The sequence below is a fragment of the Panthera uncia genome, chromosome B4 (genome assembly GCF_023721935.1).
Source record: "Panthera uncia isolate 11264 chromosome B4, Puncia_PCG_1.0, whole genome shotgun sequence".
Classification (NCBI taxonomy): domain Eukaryota; kingdom Metazoa; phylum Chordata; class Mammalia; order Carnivora; family Felidae; genus Panthera; species Panthera uncia.
Genome location: NC_064809.1, coordinates 43,712,944 through 43,728,346, shown reverse-complemented (window position 1 = coordinate 43,728,346; position 15,403 = coordinate 43,712,944). Strand labels below are relative to the sequence as shown.

General features: G+C 44.8%; 1 protein-coding gene across 1 annotated transcript in view; it reads left to right on the top strand.

Annotated features, from left to right (window-relative positions):
• The first annotated feature begins 717 nt into the window (after positions 1–717).
• The window catches only part of YBX3 (Y-box binding protein 3), a 26,046-nt gene continuing 11,360 nt past the window's right edge, over positions 718–15,403 (top strand). Inside the window, exons 1-5 of the mRNA XM_049627104.1 lie at positions 718–1,203; positions 5,156–5,219; positions 6,268–6,301; positions 8,811–8,900; positions 10,454–10,576. Of these exons, the coding sequence (XP_049483061.1) occupies positions 939–1,203; positions 5,156–5,219; positions 6,268–6,301; positions 8,811–8,900; positions 10,454–10,576 (576 nt within the window). The 5' untranslated portion in view covers positions 718–938. The remainder of the gene's footprint in view (positions 1,204–5,155; positions 5,220–6,267; positions 6,302–8,810; positions 8,901–10,453; positions 10,577–15,403) is intronic.

The following is a 15,403-nucleotide window of genomic DNA, read 5'->3' as shown; positions in this document are numbered from 1 at the left end:
TCCCTGAGACTAAGAGGGCTCAGTTGCTTAAGCTTTCGCCAGCTGAGGGTTGCAATTGGAACAGACGGTAGGATGTGAATTTATTCAGTCTTCCCCAAGTATAGTATTAAACACATTTCAGCGGCTCGTTACTTATTGCCATGAAATTGGTGTACGCTCTGATATGGACACCGATTCTCTGACGTTTGCACCTCAGTTTCCTCACCTGGGGATTGCAGGTGCAATTATCCCTAAGCTATTTTCCAGGGGTAAACGGCCAAGCAGAGTTTTTTGTTTCAGTTCTGTATTGTCGTGTCGGAAATAGTTCCTGGTGCTTCATAAACGCCGGATGAATACACAGCAAGGGCTTAAAAGCAAGGGTTTGGGGGACAAGAAGCGCAGCGAAACGTGGAAGCCGCGTTTTCCTTCGCGCAGGGGTCAGTTTCAGGCGTCAAGATGCTGCGGGGGCGGGGCCCCGCTGCCCGGCTCCAACAAAGGGCCGGCGGCGCGTGCTCCTCGGAAAAGTCCAGCCTGCCGTGCAAGGCGCGGAGTTAGCCTGGCTTTCCTGGACTCCTCAACTCGGCCCCTGCGCTCCCGTCCCGGGCGGATTGGTGGCTCGGAAAGGGCATCGGGCGCCTTTAAATGCTAATGAGAGTCGTGCCCAACTCCGAGGCCAACTTTCCCCACCCTCTTCCCTCCCCGGCCGGTGCGCCGCCTAGAAAAACTTGTGCGGGGCCATTTTTGGGGCAGTAAGATCGAGCGAGGAGCCCAAGAGCGAGCGCGCAGCCCGAGAGCTCGAGCCGCCTCCGCCGCGAGACCCCACCTCGGCCGCCGCCGCCTGCGCCGCGAGAGCCGCCACCGGCCTCCCAGAGAGCGAGCCCCGGCCGCCGCGACCTCCAGCCGCGCCAACCGCCGACCAACCGCCACCGAGGTGCCCGAGTGAGAGCAGAGGAGGCGGCATGAGCGAGGCGGGCGAGGCCACCACCACCACCTCCACCAGCACCACCCTCCCGCAGGCTCCGGCGGAGGCGGCCGCCGCGGCCCCCCAGGACCCCGCGCCCAAGAGCCCGGTGGGCAGCGGCGCGCCCCAGGCCGCGGCCCCGGCGCCCGCCGCCCTCGTCGCAGGAAACCCCGGTGGGGACGCGGCCCCCGCAGCCACGGGCACCGCGGCCCCCGCCTCTTCAGCCCCCGCCGGCAGTGAAGACGCGGAGAAAAAAGTTCTCGGTGAGTCAGGCCCCGGAGGGTGGGGACCGCTCCGAGTGGGGCGGGCGGCCGGGCACGTGCGGGCAGCGCCCGCCGCGTTTCCCACCGGGGGCGCCGGAGTGACAGCAGGGGGTCCCCAGCGCCCGGGGCCGCAGCCCGCCCGCCCTGTGGGGCTCCCGGGTGCGCGCGCGCCGCCCTGCGCTCCTCCCCGCCCGGTGCGCGCCTCTCCCGGTCCCGGGCCGGCGAGCTGGGGTCTTGACTTTTGTCACCTTAGGCGCAGGCATTGTGGCACCTTCCCGTAGTGGGGGGGGGCTACCTCGGTCCAAAGAGGAAAGGAGCGGCGGTCTGGGAGCGAGGACGCAGGGCAGGGATGGCCGTGGATGGAGGCGAGGGACAGACACGTGGGACGGGCACCGTGGAGCCCTCGCTGGGGATCGGGGGTGAGGGGAGGATTTCCCCCGGGGGGGGGGGGGGGGGTAAGTGGGGGCCGGGGGACGGGCAGGGCAAGGTGGAAAGGCTTCTTGCTGAGAAGGCTCAGGTGTCTGTCCCTGACGCCCTTCCCACATGGGCACGGGAAAGACGCCATGCTTCTGTCGGCCACATGCCGGCGAAGGGGTGTTGCAATCCTCTCCGGGAAACTTGGGTCTCGGTCCCACGTCCTCCTCCCTCCCTGTGCCCACTGCTGCGCTCACCAATCGCTCACGCGTATTCTTCTTCCCGGACTGTGGGAACGCGCTCGGTGCAGCAGCTGAAAAAACTTGGTCGATAGCGTGGGTATGACGTTTGTTCAGAACACCCTTATCTTGGGACTTGTAACTTAGCAGAGCAGGTGGGAAGAGGTCTCGTTCAGGTTTGTGCGGGCAGAGCCTTCGAATGGTTTTCTGTGGTCCTTGTTGGCTTCGTCGTCTTACTTCAGCGTTTTCAGCCCTTCTGGAACGCCCTGTGAGGCCTTAAGCGTGTTTATGAAGCAGGTGGGTGGTGAAGAAACCCTCCAAAGGGTGCGTGTCTATGTCAGTCGCTCTTTTAAACAGGAAAGTTAAGAGATGGTGTCGGATGCTTCGGAGACATTTCCAGTGTTTGGGGCGGGGCGGGTTTGATCTGTCTGAGCCTTGCCTGCCCAATTTCGTGGGAAGAAAAGCGAATAATGTGAAGAGCGTGTAATACAACAGTTCCATGTTCCCTACCTTGAGAGGCCGGTTTCCTTGGGTTTTTTTTGGGTTTTTTTTGTTTTTGTTTTTGTTTTTTCCCGGGGCTTTTTCTCAGTTGCTGGGGAGCGGCATGCTAAAACTAACCTGTGTAGGTTAAGAGAGAAACTTGCCCTCCTCTGCGCTGACAGCCTGGAACCTGCTTGGGATTCTTTCTCTCTCCCTCTATCTCTGCCCCTCCCCTGCGCACGCGCGCGCACGCGCGCGCTCTCTCTCTCTCTCTCTCTCTCTCTCTCAGAAAAAATAAATAATAGTAATTAAAAAAAAAACAAAAAAAAACCCCCCACAACTTGCTCTTATTTTGCTGGACTAAAGGGGTACTTCAGTCTAGTCAGTATTCTGATTATTGTTTCCAACAAATGTTTCTGGGAGCACTTCTGTACAGAGTGAGAGAGACAGCCTCCCGTTTTCCAAAGCAGAGTTAAGATATACTCTTAACGGTGACTTATTTTGTGGACAGGAACTTTTGCAGGTTTTCCCTTGATCCTTGTACCCTTCTGGATCTCAACTGAACTGCTGGATTTTAAACTAAAGCAGGCATCTTGAAAGATGAAAGGAACAGAGAAATTAGTTCTCTTAACCACCAACTGCTATTAAGCCTCTCCCGCATCCCAGGTGATGAGTCTGGAGGTCTTGTATCTTTCTGCTGTAACTCCCAACTCTTAAAATGAAGGATGGCCTTCTACATGACATTTCAACACTGGCTGTCCCTGCCCAGAGTGTCCTGCCATCTCCTTCCCTCTGCCAGGCAAACACAGGGGTGCCTAAAATGTGCCAGGCACAGTGCTGACTGAAATGGAATTCTGGTTTTGGAGTCTTCCATTTGAGTTCCTACAAACAGTCCTTAGCCTCAGTGGATAGCCGTAGGCCGGAGAAAGTGGTTTCCCCGGGTGAAAGAAAACTTTCCTTCTAATAAACATTATGGAAGCCATATGGTCTTCCTCTGTCCCCCCTTCCTCCTTGTGTATGTGACGTGAAGGTATGGTTTTAAAGCAAGAAGTGTGCATGAATGTGTTTGACCCTGTGAAATTGTTGGGAGTGTTGGTGGAATTAGGAAAATTTAAAAATCTACACTGAGGAGTCAAAATAGCCTTCAGCCTGGTTTGAAGTTAGACTTGAAAACCATTTTTCATCTTTTTTTTGCTGTTCTGTTAGTGTTGCCTTTCTAATCAAGATTATTCCTTTAAAAGAGTTCCTGTCTTTATATTGTCCTAGGTCATTAATTTTGGGGCAAATGACAGGAGGCACAAAAACTCTATCACTTGAAATAACTTAAAAGTGTGACGTAAAAGCCTATGGTTTATCAAAAATGGGCCTCTTCTGTGTGTACATTTAGATCTAAAACATTCCAAAGGTTCAGTCTCTTTGTTGGAAAGATCTTCCTCACTTGGAATTAGAGCTGGAGATTGCTCAGTCAGTGATGGGCTCTGAATGACTTTGGAGGCATAGATAGAGCTGGGTTTTGTTTTTTTTTTCTTTCCTTTTTTTTTTTTTTTTTCTTTTTACAAAGAGAGCTAAAATACTTCCTTAAGCATATCAATATAGCAAAACTCAGAACTGGCTCTGTCCACAACAAAACGAGTCCTAATTACTATTTTAGTCTTAAATTTGAAAACTGAATCCTCATTGTTTATCCTTGGAAGTTATAAAGTTTGTATCTCATAGAGAAGCAGCCCTAGTAACAGTTAATGCTGTTGCTTTCATTCTCTTCTAAGCGTTTTTTTTTTTGTTTTTTTTTGTTAGGTACTGTATTGTCAGATTTCCCGTTTCACTGAGTCTTGATAATCGCTTTATGCATTTCCTGAATTTAGACATAGGCATTTCCTAGAGGTTCTGAATTTGACATTCACAAGTGATTCAAAGGAGTCTTCTCAAATCATACTCGACGGCTGACATAAATATGAATGTACAAAGTACAAGTTCCAGGACCATCCTGTTCATTTAGATTCCTTCTCTTCAATTCTGTTGAAGTCTGGCATGGTACAGAAAGGGCCCTACTCAGCGATGGAAAGTAGAGACATTCAAGTTAAAGAGGGAGATTTTGTAAAAACAAAAACAAAACCCAAAAAAGGATGAGTTTGATTCTCCCCAACTGCAGGGAGCAGGGTAAACAATGAAACAGAAGCCCAAATTCATCACTATGGTTTGGAAAGGCCTGTTACCTCCTGTCTTGGGGTGGTGAGTACAGAACGGGTTGAGACAGCCTCAGTTCTATTATTACTCTTGACTCCTCTGATAGGCCCCCATCTGGCGGCTGGACAAGCTACTTTACGTCTTTGTAGATTAGCTAGTAACAGGGAGCTACTATTTCACTTACTAAAGTTTGCCCAATCTCAAAGTGCAAAAGTGATGTGTTAGGGTCATTGGTACTTGACCTTGTTCGTCTGCCTACATTCTCATTTCATTAGACCCTTCTTTGGCACCGGCAAAACTTTTCCATGCGAAAACTTTAATCGTAAAGAACGTTGTTTGTTTTTTCCGTGATGTCTTTCAATTTGAGTTATTGCAGAAATGTGTAGACTTTCCGACCACTCCTTATGACTGTACTGAAACGTTTAACGAGGAAGAAAGCTGTAGGCTTCTGGAAAGCATTTTCCTATGGTGTCTTCCCTTGCTCCATTTTCTTTTCCTAATATATTTTAGAATTAAGCCTTTAATGGTTTCCTCCGGTATGTTTAGGCTTTATATAATGCTATCAAGACCTTAGCGATATGAGCTTTATCTCTTTGTAGGTCAGATACTAATTTATCTGCTTAATCTTATTTTAGCCACCAAAGTCCTTGGCACTGTTAAATGGTTCAACGTCAGAAATGGATATGGATTCATAAATCGGTACGTGCTTGTATCTCCGTACATGTTTTAAATGCATGCTTGCTTTGTGGCACCAGCAGTTTATAGATCCTTGACCAGACTTTTTAAATGGCTTATGTAAGTTTTTTTGTTCATTTTGTTTTCAGTTGATGGCTGGAGTAAGTTTTAAGATTTGTAAGCACTGTGACCATTCTCCTTTCTAAGCTAGTGGTTATTAAATATTAATTAAAATACACTTCCAGAGTATGGATAAATGACATGTTTTTAAACATCCAGTCATTAAAAGAAAATTGAAGGTGAGGGAGATAAAAGAGACATGGCAAGGGCCTTAGGACAATTGAGACCCTATCTGTAATTTCACAGATGGAGAAATGGAGTCTTAGACTGGTTAAGCAACTTTCCCAGGGTCACACAACTAGTGAGTAATTGAGCTAGATCTGTAACCCAGGTCTGGCCCAAGTCCTGCGTAGAAAGTGTAGTGTTTTCTTTAAACGACGGTAGCTTCTAACCCTATAGGAAGGAGAACGCAGCTGTAGACTGTTGGCAGTCTGGTGATGTTTTTATGTGATACAGTCATTCGCTTTGCCCGCACCGCCCCCCCCCCCCTTAAAAATTCCTTAATTTCTTCCTTAACTGATTTGGTGGGGGGGTGGGGTGAGTTAGGGCAGGGTGGTGGGGAGGGTGCTGTTTTAGGTTTCACTGTAAGGAGAGCCTAATTCACAGCTGTGCCCTGTCCTTTTACTGTCTTGCTTTGCTTTTTACTGGGAAGGAAATCTCGGGCTCTGATTACATTCCACGTGATTTAGGAGGTGATGAGAGGGAAGGGATGTTTCTGTAGATTCTGTACACTTGGATCTAAGCACTGTGGTAATATGGAGGAGTATGACAGGGATCTTGCAGGTTTGGAAGTTTTTATCAGGGACCGATTCTGGGCTTCTAGGTTGAGGAGAAACAAAGATGTTATGTTGCCTTTTTGAGGTCTTGGGATCTAAACTCATAAAACATCTGTTCTTTTAAGTTTTTCCCCATATCTAGTACTTTCATTTGTGAACTTTTTGTCTTCTAACAGAAATGACACCAAAGAAGATGTGTTTGTACATCAGGTAAGAGGGATAATAAATGCTACATTTGCTGTGTGAAGAGACGGGTGTCTGTGACCTGCTCGTGTCCCTTTTCCAAGATGAAGTCCTGTAAACCATCATTCCACTCTAAACTCTGCATGGTTTTATTCTGGCAAGAGAGCACACTTGCACATTTTAAGATCGGCAGATAAACTCTTCTGTCCCATCATTTTAGCCTTTTATTTTTGCAGTCGAACGAAGTAATACTCAGACCAGTTGCTAATTTTTAAAGCCTTTGACTCCTTAGCAGAACTCTGTTCCCGTGTTACCATCTTATTTTCCTGATCTTGTGGTTCCCCTTCCGTGTTTGGCTGGAACTGATGTGGCTTTTGCCTGGGTGGGTGTTGGTTAAAGCTCTTCTCCCCGAGTGGCTCTGACTTGAAGTAAATAGCGCAGCAAAGCAGATGGTTAGGGTGTGTGTAGCCAGGACACGAGAAAACTCCCCAATGCCCAGGATAATCCTCACTCCTGTAAAAATGAGGCATGGTTAGCACATGTCCGGGTCAAAAGGTCCACATCCCTTTGGATTCGGAGATGTAGGAGATGGGTAAAATATGGGAACCATGGGCTTCTTGGCTACTGATGTCTTTGTCTTTCTTTACATTCCTGGCCTAGGATGCTCTTTATTTCATTATGCAGCCTGGACTTGTTTTACAATACAGGTTAAAAGAAGAGACGCCTGCCCTCGTTGTTCTTTTTGTATATTTATTTAATTTCCAGCCAATTGTCTCATATCTGTGGGGAGCTTAGTGTGTAACAGGAAAATACAGAGTCAGGTACTAAGACCAGTACCTACCTGCAGGGCTCTGTGAAGCAGCATCTGGTTTTCTTTGGTTTTGTTTCCTTCTATTTTGGGTCGTGGGCGAATTGGGGTGGGAGTGGTGACTGGGGAGAGTAATATCTAAGATTAAGCTCTCTATTGTGGTTTCTGCTGTTTACGTTTCTGCTTGACTGGATGTATTTCAGTTGTGCCTAGATAATTTGAGATTTGTTGTTGTTGTTGTTGAGACCCAGTGACCTTTAAAGTTAAAACAGACTGAAAGAAAGTGTTTCTTCTCATACCTAGAGGTTAACAGGTAGACCTTTGGGGTTAAGCAGTCTGTGTTTGACAGCTACATTATAGGGACCTCACAAGTTTGTGTCCTGGTGGCCAGCATCATTAGCCTGCAAGTCTGTGACCTGATTCCAGCCCCCATGAGGTTGCGTGGTGAGTCACCTCCATGTGTTGAGGCCTGCCCCGTTGAACAGGAAAAAGGGAACGAGCCGGCAGGGAGGGGCTGTTTTTGGAATGGCTGAATGTGCTAACTTCGCGCAGATATCCTGCCCTGAGCCGCCTTTCTTCCTCCGTGGGTGAGGTCTCTGTGGCATTGGCTCCTCTTTTTCCCTCCTCCCTCCCACTCAGAGTAAGGGAAGGGCTGGATTACACATGCCTAATCGCTTTATAAAATAAGGTTGACCTAGTTCCATAGAAACTCAGAGCCCCTTTAACTATTTAGAGATACCAGCTAAAGAAATGGAAATTCTTTGCAGGAATTATTGTCCCCGCCACTGACCGAAAAGGGGAGGCCTTTTCATATGCAGATACTGAGGTGCGGGTGTTTCATGCAGCAGAACATCTCCATTAAACTTTTAATGTATTATCACAGAATGTGCAGGGATGAGTGAGATATGAATGGTGTGATGGGGAAAGTATTGGATAAATATTATATGGATACAGTGCAGGGATATGGATTCCCCCTACCCACCCTGCCTACCCGCCCCCCCAACCCATGCAGGCTGTATCTTTATGTCTTCAGCAAAATCCCTTACCAGCTTCATTGTTTTCCTTCTCCATAAAATGGAGGAAGGGGGAAAAGAGGCCAGATTATGATTATCAGTAACGTTTCGTTCCTGAGGTAATTTTGTGTGTTCCATCAGGTGTATTTATCCCCCCTGGCATTTTAAAATTCCTTTTCTCTAGTCTTCATCATCCCTCCTCTCCTTCGCTTCTTTTAAAATTCTTTTTGAGATTCTCTTGTCTGTAGATAGTTTCTCCACCTAAAAAGAAAAATAAATAAATAAATAAATAAAATAAAATAAAATAAAAAATATATGTGTGTTTAAGCAGGACTTCATGAAGGCATCCCCCCTTTCCCCTCACCCATAGAGGTACAGTCTAAATCTTAGATGCCTGATAGCTTGAGGGAACTAATATTTCCAATTTCATGATCAGGCTGTAACGGAGGTGGGTAGTAACTGCACATCCTGTTGAATCCACCTACCAAGATGAATTTCAAAGGATACCACAAATTAAGAAAATGCGGAACATAGTTTTGCCGTGTTTTTGTTTTGTTTTGTTTTGTTTTGTTTTGTTTTTTATTACTGTTTTGAAGATCCAGGTGAGTGGGAGAGTAATTTCAAAAAACAATAACGTATGCAGTAAACTTGCGAGATGAAATCTGTGGCCAATATTGACATACTCTTCATTTAGAATTTTCTGTTCTCTTGACAGACTGCCATCAAGAAGAACAACCCACGGAAGTACCTGCGCAGTGTAGGAGATGGAGAAACTGTAGAGTTTGATGTGGTTGAGGGGGAGAAGGTGAGACTATCGTGGCTGGGTATCGAAGTGTGCTAGCACACGGTTTTCTTGCATAGTGAGTGGTCTCGCAGCCCCTTATGAATTAACATTATTTTGGATTTTTGACAGAAGTGACTTTTAAGTAGAAAATTTTTGATTACTGAATACCGCTATAAATGTTCTTTGATTGATTATAAGAGGAGGTTGTAATTTCTCACTTAATAAATGATGAAGAGCCCTATTTAGTTATAGAGGGAGAAGCTAATTTTTTAAAAGTTAAAGGACGTATTTTATTTCGGTACCAAATGTATATTCCAGTGTAGATTAAAATTTTTATAGTATTTTTTTAATCCCTGCACCCAACATGGGGCTCCAACTCATGACCCTGAGATCAAGAGTCAAATGCTCCACAGACTGAGCCAGCCAGGTGCCCCATAACACTTATAGTATTAAATAGATAACAGTTGCTTTGGGGAAAAAGATATCTTTTTTTAAAGTTTATTTATTTATTTTGAAAGAGCACGAGTGGGGCGGGGTGGGGGGTGGGGGGAGAGACGGAGGGAATATCCCAAGCAGGCTCCACGATGAAAGTGCAGAAAGAGAGATCATGACCTGAGCCAAAATCAAGAGTCGGATGCTTAACCGACTGAGCCACCCAGGCTCCACATTTATTTAATACAGAAACTTAAATGATTTCTTTACTAATGTGATCCCTCAGCTGTGTTGCAAACCTGGAGTTTCAAATCATCCACCAGCAAATGCTGACCTATAATGATCTCTGTTATCCCATCCAACTCTTAAAATTTTGTATTGCCAGGTTAATTTCACCTTCATATGTTTTCAGAACTTGAGGTTTTACAAATAGATGTTGAATGTGAAATATTTCTTTTGAATCTCTTTTGTCTGATTTTTTTTTTAATGTTTTTGAAGCATTATTTTATCTTTTATCTCCTTGTCCGTAAGAGAATAAGAACGCTGAGTGTGTTTGAAGGATACTAAGACGGTCTAAAGCAGCACTACATTTGTGGAAACGATGTCTTCTTACTCAATCCAGGACTCTTGTGCTGCTGCCGAGATGGAAGAAGTTTCCCTCTCAATAGCTCAGTGCTGGACAGAGCCACTCGAGCCCATGAAGAGCTGTTCTCTTAGTGCCTCTTACAATAATCTAGGTTTCAGTGTTGTTCTAGGAAGATAACATCTCATTTTTTTTTCCCATGGAGAAATATTCTTCCTGGTCTAGCATTACTTCTTTCACAGTCGCATTACATTTACCGGTGTGTGTTCTTTAAAGAGGTACATACCGTTTTTGAACTTAGCATAACCAAACAAGAAGGGAGAGTTTAGGTTGTGTGAGCAAAGAAACTACATTTATAATCAGGACACCAAGCACCTTGCTGATCTTATTAAGACTTGGGTGTGTATTTGAGATCACAGTAGGAATTGTGGGTACGTTCTGCCAGCTTTAACATTCTGACTGTCCCAGGCTGGTTTTTTATGGGGGGCAGGGGTGAAAGGGGTTAGTTGAGTTAGCTTCTTTTGATTTTGAGGCCGTCTTTGTTTGTCTTCTTTCTCAGGGTGCAGAAGCAGCCAATGTGACTGGACCGGATGGCGTTCCCGTGGAAGGGAGCCGTTATGCTGCTGATCGGCGCCGTTACAGACGTGGCTACTATGGCAGACGCCGTGGGCCTCCCCGTAATGTATGTTGTCTCAGTGCCTGAAAGAGTTCCCACGTGTAAAACGAAGTATACATACCTGCAGCAGATAAATGTATCTCCTCCCGGAGGCACAGAATGATTTGGTTTGGGAAGGGAAATTTGTAGTGCCCAGAATTCATCCATAGCCACGGGTCTCTTTGGAAACTGGCCATTCAGAAGTTGTATCAGTTTGTACGTATTTGGCTGCAAGTAACAGACAACTATCTTTTAAGAGGAAGGGCTTAATTAAGATAGGCTGTGCCAGGGTCGTCAAAAGGGCTTTCTCTTTATTTGGCTCTTTTATCTGGCCAGAACCTGGTCATGTGGCATTCACTGGCAAAGGGGAACGGGATTTCCATGATTGGCCTAAAGCTGTTCATCTCTTGGCACGAGCACTGTTGACCTCTAAGAAAAGAAGTGTTTGGTTGGCAAGGAGAATGGGGGATAGCTCAGGAATAGGCAAAAAACCCAGCACTGACCGCCAAAGTATTAATTTACCTCGATTAAGTAGCTGGTTTATTCAGCGTAGCATTTTCCCATTATTTTAAAGTAAAGAAGCAGTAAGTGATACTCCACACTTTTAGTTCTCTAGATTGGTAACAATCCAGACGAAAGGGTTTACAACCGGGTCTGTCTGGAGCTTACTTAGAAGGCTCAGTTTGAAGCACACTCAAGGCACCCAAAAAGAATCCCATTCATTTGTGGTCATGAGGAGCCTGTTAAATTTGAATCATTTTTTGAGGTTTCTAGAATTAGTACTTGGGATTGGCACTTACAGAATAAGACTCGAGATGCTTTGTGAGCCCTAGACTATGACTTTGCGTATCATCCGAGGAAACCTTTTGAAAAATCCCACCAGAAAAGAAAGTCTGCAAAATGAGAATGATTTATTGTTATGCTTTCATAGATTTATATCTTTCCACTTACCTTAATGCTTTCCCTCTTCATTCTGTCATCTTCACACCCTGCCTAAGTTGATTTTTTTTAATGTTTATTTATTTACTTTTGAGAGAGTGTGCACACATGCAAATGAGTCGGGGAGGGGCAGAGAGAGAGGGAGACAGAAATCCCAAGTAGGCTCCATCCTGTCAGGGAAGAACCTGACACGGGGCTCGATCTCATGAATTGTGAGATCATGATGTGAGCTGAAATCAAGAGTTGGATGTTTAACCAACTGAGCCACCCAGGCGCCCCCCCCCCCACCCCCCCGCCCGCCCTCCAGATTGGTTTTTTATCAGCTACCTGATGACCTCTTATTTTTCTTTCTGTATTTTTCTTTTTTTATTTTACTGCTATTTTATTTTTATTCTTTTTAAGTTTCTATTTTGATTCCCGTTAGTTAACATAGGTGTTACATTAACATGTTTCAGGTGTATCATCTAGTAATCCAACAGATACATACATCACCCTGTGCTCATCGTGACAAGTGCCCTCCTTCATCCCCATCACCTATTTTACCCATCTTCCCATCCCCTCATCTAGTTTTGTATTTTTCATACCCGTGTTTTGCTTATCTTACTGATTTTTTTTTTAAAGTTTATTTTTGAGAGAGCACACACATGCGTGGGGACAGGGCAGAGGGAGAGAGAATCTTAAGCAGGCTCCACACTCAGTGAAGAGTCCAACGTGAGGAGTCCAAGGTGGGGCTGGATCCCACGACCCTGGGATCATGACCTGAACGGAGTTGGACGCTTAACCGACGAGCCATCCAGGTGCCCCCCTTATCCTGTTTGATTGTTTTTTGTTTTTTGTTTTTTTTAACATTTATTTATTTTTGAGACAGAGAGAGAGAGCATGAACAGGGAGGGTCAGAGAAAGAGGGAGACACAGAATCCGAAACAGGCTCCAGGCTCCGAGCTGTCAGCACAGAGCCCGACGTGGGGCTCGAACCCACAGACTGCGAGAACCCACAGACTGACCTGAGCCGAAGTCGGACACTTAACCGACTGAGCCACCCAGGCATCCCGGGGCTCGAACCCACAGACTGCGAGAACCCACAGACTGACCTGAGCCGAAGTCGGACACTTAACCGACTGAGCCACCCAGGCATCCCTCCTGTTTGATTGTTAATAAAAACCTGTGCTGGAGGTGGCGAGTAGGAATGAGCTACTGTAGCATTTATTATATAGCATGTTAACTTTTCCAAGTTCATCAGATTCACAGAACTCTGGTTGTGATGGCAGTCGACCCTTGAATAACACGTGTTTGAATTGTGTGGGTCCACTGACAGCAGGTGTTTTTTGGTAAATACAGTACATGAATATAAATGTATTTTCCTTATGATTTTCTGAATAACATTGTCTTTTCTGTGGCTTAATTTGCTGTAAGAATACAGTGTATCATACACGTAACATACAAAATAAGTGTTAATTGACTGTATGTTGTCAGTAGGCTTCCAGGAAACAGTAGGCTTTTAGTTGTTACGTTTTGGGGGAGTTTGAACACATGGGTTTTTGACAGCATTGGTGCCCCTAACCTTCTCGTTGTTCAAGGGGCAACTGTATTTTGATTATTACGTGAATTCAGAAGTAAAAGCGGTAGAAAAACGTTAGCAGTTTTTCCTTAAAGACTTTCCTCCTCAGCTGGAAATTGCAAAGTCCTGCGTGTGAAAGCTCCTTAGAAAGAAAACTTTCAAAATTCTGAAAGTATGTGTAAATGAAGGTTTTTTTGTTTTTGTTTTTGTTTTTTTTATTGGGATGTCCTGACATCCTGACAGCTTATTGACTCTCTCTCAAGAGCATGTTTGGCAAGGGTGGTGCCATTATTCCTGTTTGGAAAGGTAATTAATGAAAGATTTGGCTGTATAAAACTCAAAAAGATAGAGAATAGCCTAAAAAGAAGAATAATGCAGTCTCACACTTAGTATTTTGGTGTATGATTTCTATGCTAATGTTTCTTTTTTACTTTTTTATGCCAATGTGTTACGTAGTTGTCGATTGTAGCTGGTACAGGTTTTATGAAGTGTACAATGGCTGGATTTTTCTGAAATTACTGGAGGTGGTAGCCGAAACTTTCACCTTTTGGGAATTTAGTTGCCTGTGTGGCTGATTCTGGAGTGTTCTAAATCTTAAATACCCTCACCCCCAAAAGAAATGGGTCATTATTTTATTAGTTTTTAATTTATTCATTTTTGAAAACTATAATTACTTCCCTTGACTGCCTTCTGTATTCGCATATCTATATCCTTTAGTGTGAGATTTGAAATAAATTCTTTGAGGGATGTTTGGCTATTTATATTTTTATATAAAATATTAGTATGTGATATATAGTAGCTTAAATATAGGAAAAAATGTGGGGTCGGTAGTTTCCTTTGTTAATAAGGCCTATATTTAGAAACTGCCTGTGTCTATTACTTACTACTATAAAAGTGCAATTAAAACTTTATTCCAAAGCCTATAAAGAAAATCATGCTGTAAGTCAGTGATTCTCAAACTTACTGGTTTTTGGACCCATTTATATGTTTAATTATTATCGATGATCCCAGAGGTTTTATGTGTGTTTATATCTGTTAGCAATTAGAGCAGACATTTAAGAGATATTTAATTGATTGTAAATAAGCTCATTACACATAAATATAAATAACATTTTTAATGAAAACTAGGCTTTTATTTTTACTTATTTTTTGATATTTTTAACGTTCATTTCTGAGAGAAAGAGAGCAAGGGAGGGGCAGAGAGAGGGACAGAGGATCTGAAGCAGCACAGCCCAATGCAGGGCTCAAACCCACGGACCGTGAGATCATGACCTGTGCTCAAGTCAGACACTTAACTGACGGAGCCACCTAGGCGCCCCTGAAAACTAGGTTTTTAAATTGAGTGAGAAGAGTGGTGTTGCTTCATATTTTTGCAGATCTCTACTTGGTTTAATAGAAGCCAGCTGGGCTTTCGGATCTCCTTCTGCATTCAGTCAGCTAAGAGGCTCTGTGTCCCTTTGGCTGTTTGGAGCTTCCATATACCCATGAGAGAATAAGAGTGGAAAGGGCAAATAGTATCCTTGCACCATTATAAGAATCGTTTGAACTGGGTACCCGCCCCCCACCTCTGAAAGGTTTTTGGAGACCCCAGCCACACTTTGAGAACGGCTGTAGGAAGTAGGACTCTTAGGACAAAACTGTTAATGCCACACAATGTTTTTTTTCTTGCTTTGCCCTGACTCTGCCCCATTGGATGGCAGATGTTGGGAGACACACATTAGCTGGAGCTATTAAACTGTTAACAACCTTGCACATGTTTTCTTTGGTTGTTCAACTGATGATTCACCAATTCTTTTTTTGAGAGAGAGAGAGTGAGAGCATGCGTGGGGGAGAGGACAGAGGGAGAGAGAGACAAGAGGGGGAGGGAGGAAGGGAGGGAGAACGTGAGGCAGGCTCCACGCTCAGCACAGAGACTTACGTGGGGCTCAATCTCAGGACTCTGGGATCATGACCTAAGCCAAAGTCAGGAGCAGGGCGCTCAACCGAGCCACCCAGACACCCTCCCCAGCCCCACCGTTATTCACCAATTCTAATGAGATGACTCGTCAATTCATTATAGATTGATTGCTTTTGCTTTTCTGCTTCTTAATATTTTATCTGCCCAGATCTACTTTAATCTTAATGTAGTTTATCCCAGGTAATCACACGATAACCTGGGTTAAATGCATTTTGTCCGTATAATAGAGGGGATTATTCCCTTTGGGGGAGATTTTGTTTTTCCTTTGGTGATATTCATCCTGAGCAGTATTCTTTGGTTCTGTCCTTGCTGAAACTTCTTCTGAATCTCTGTTTCTTTGCTTGCTAGTACGCTGGGGAGGAGGAGGAGGAAGGGAGCGGCAGCAGTGAAGGATTTGACC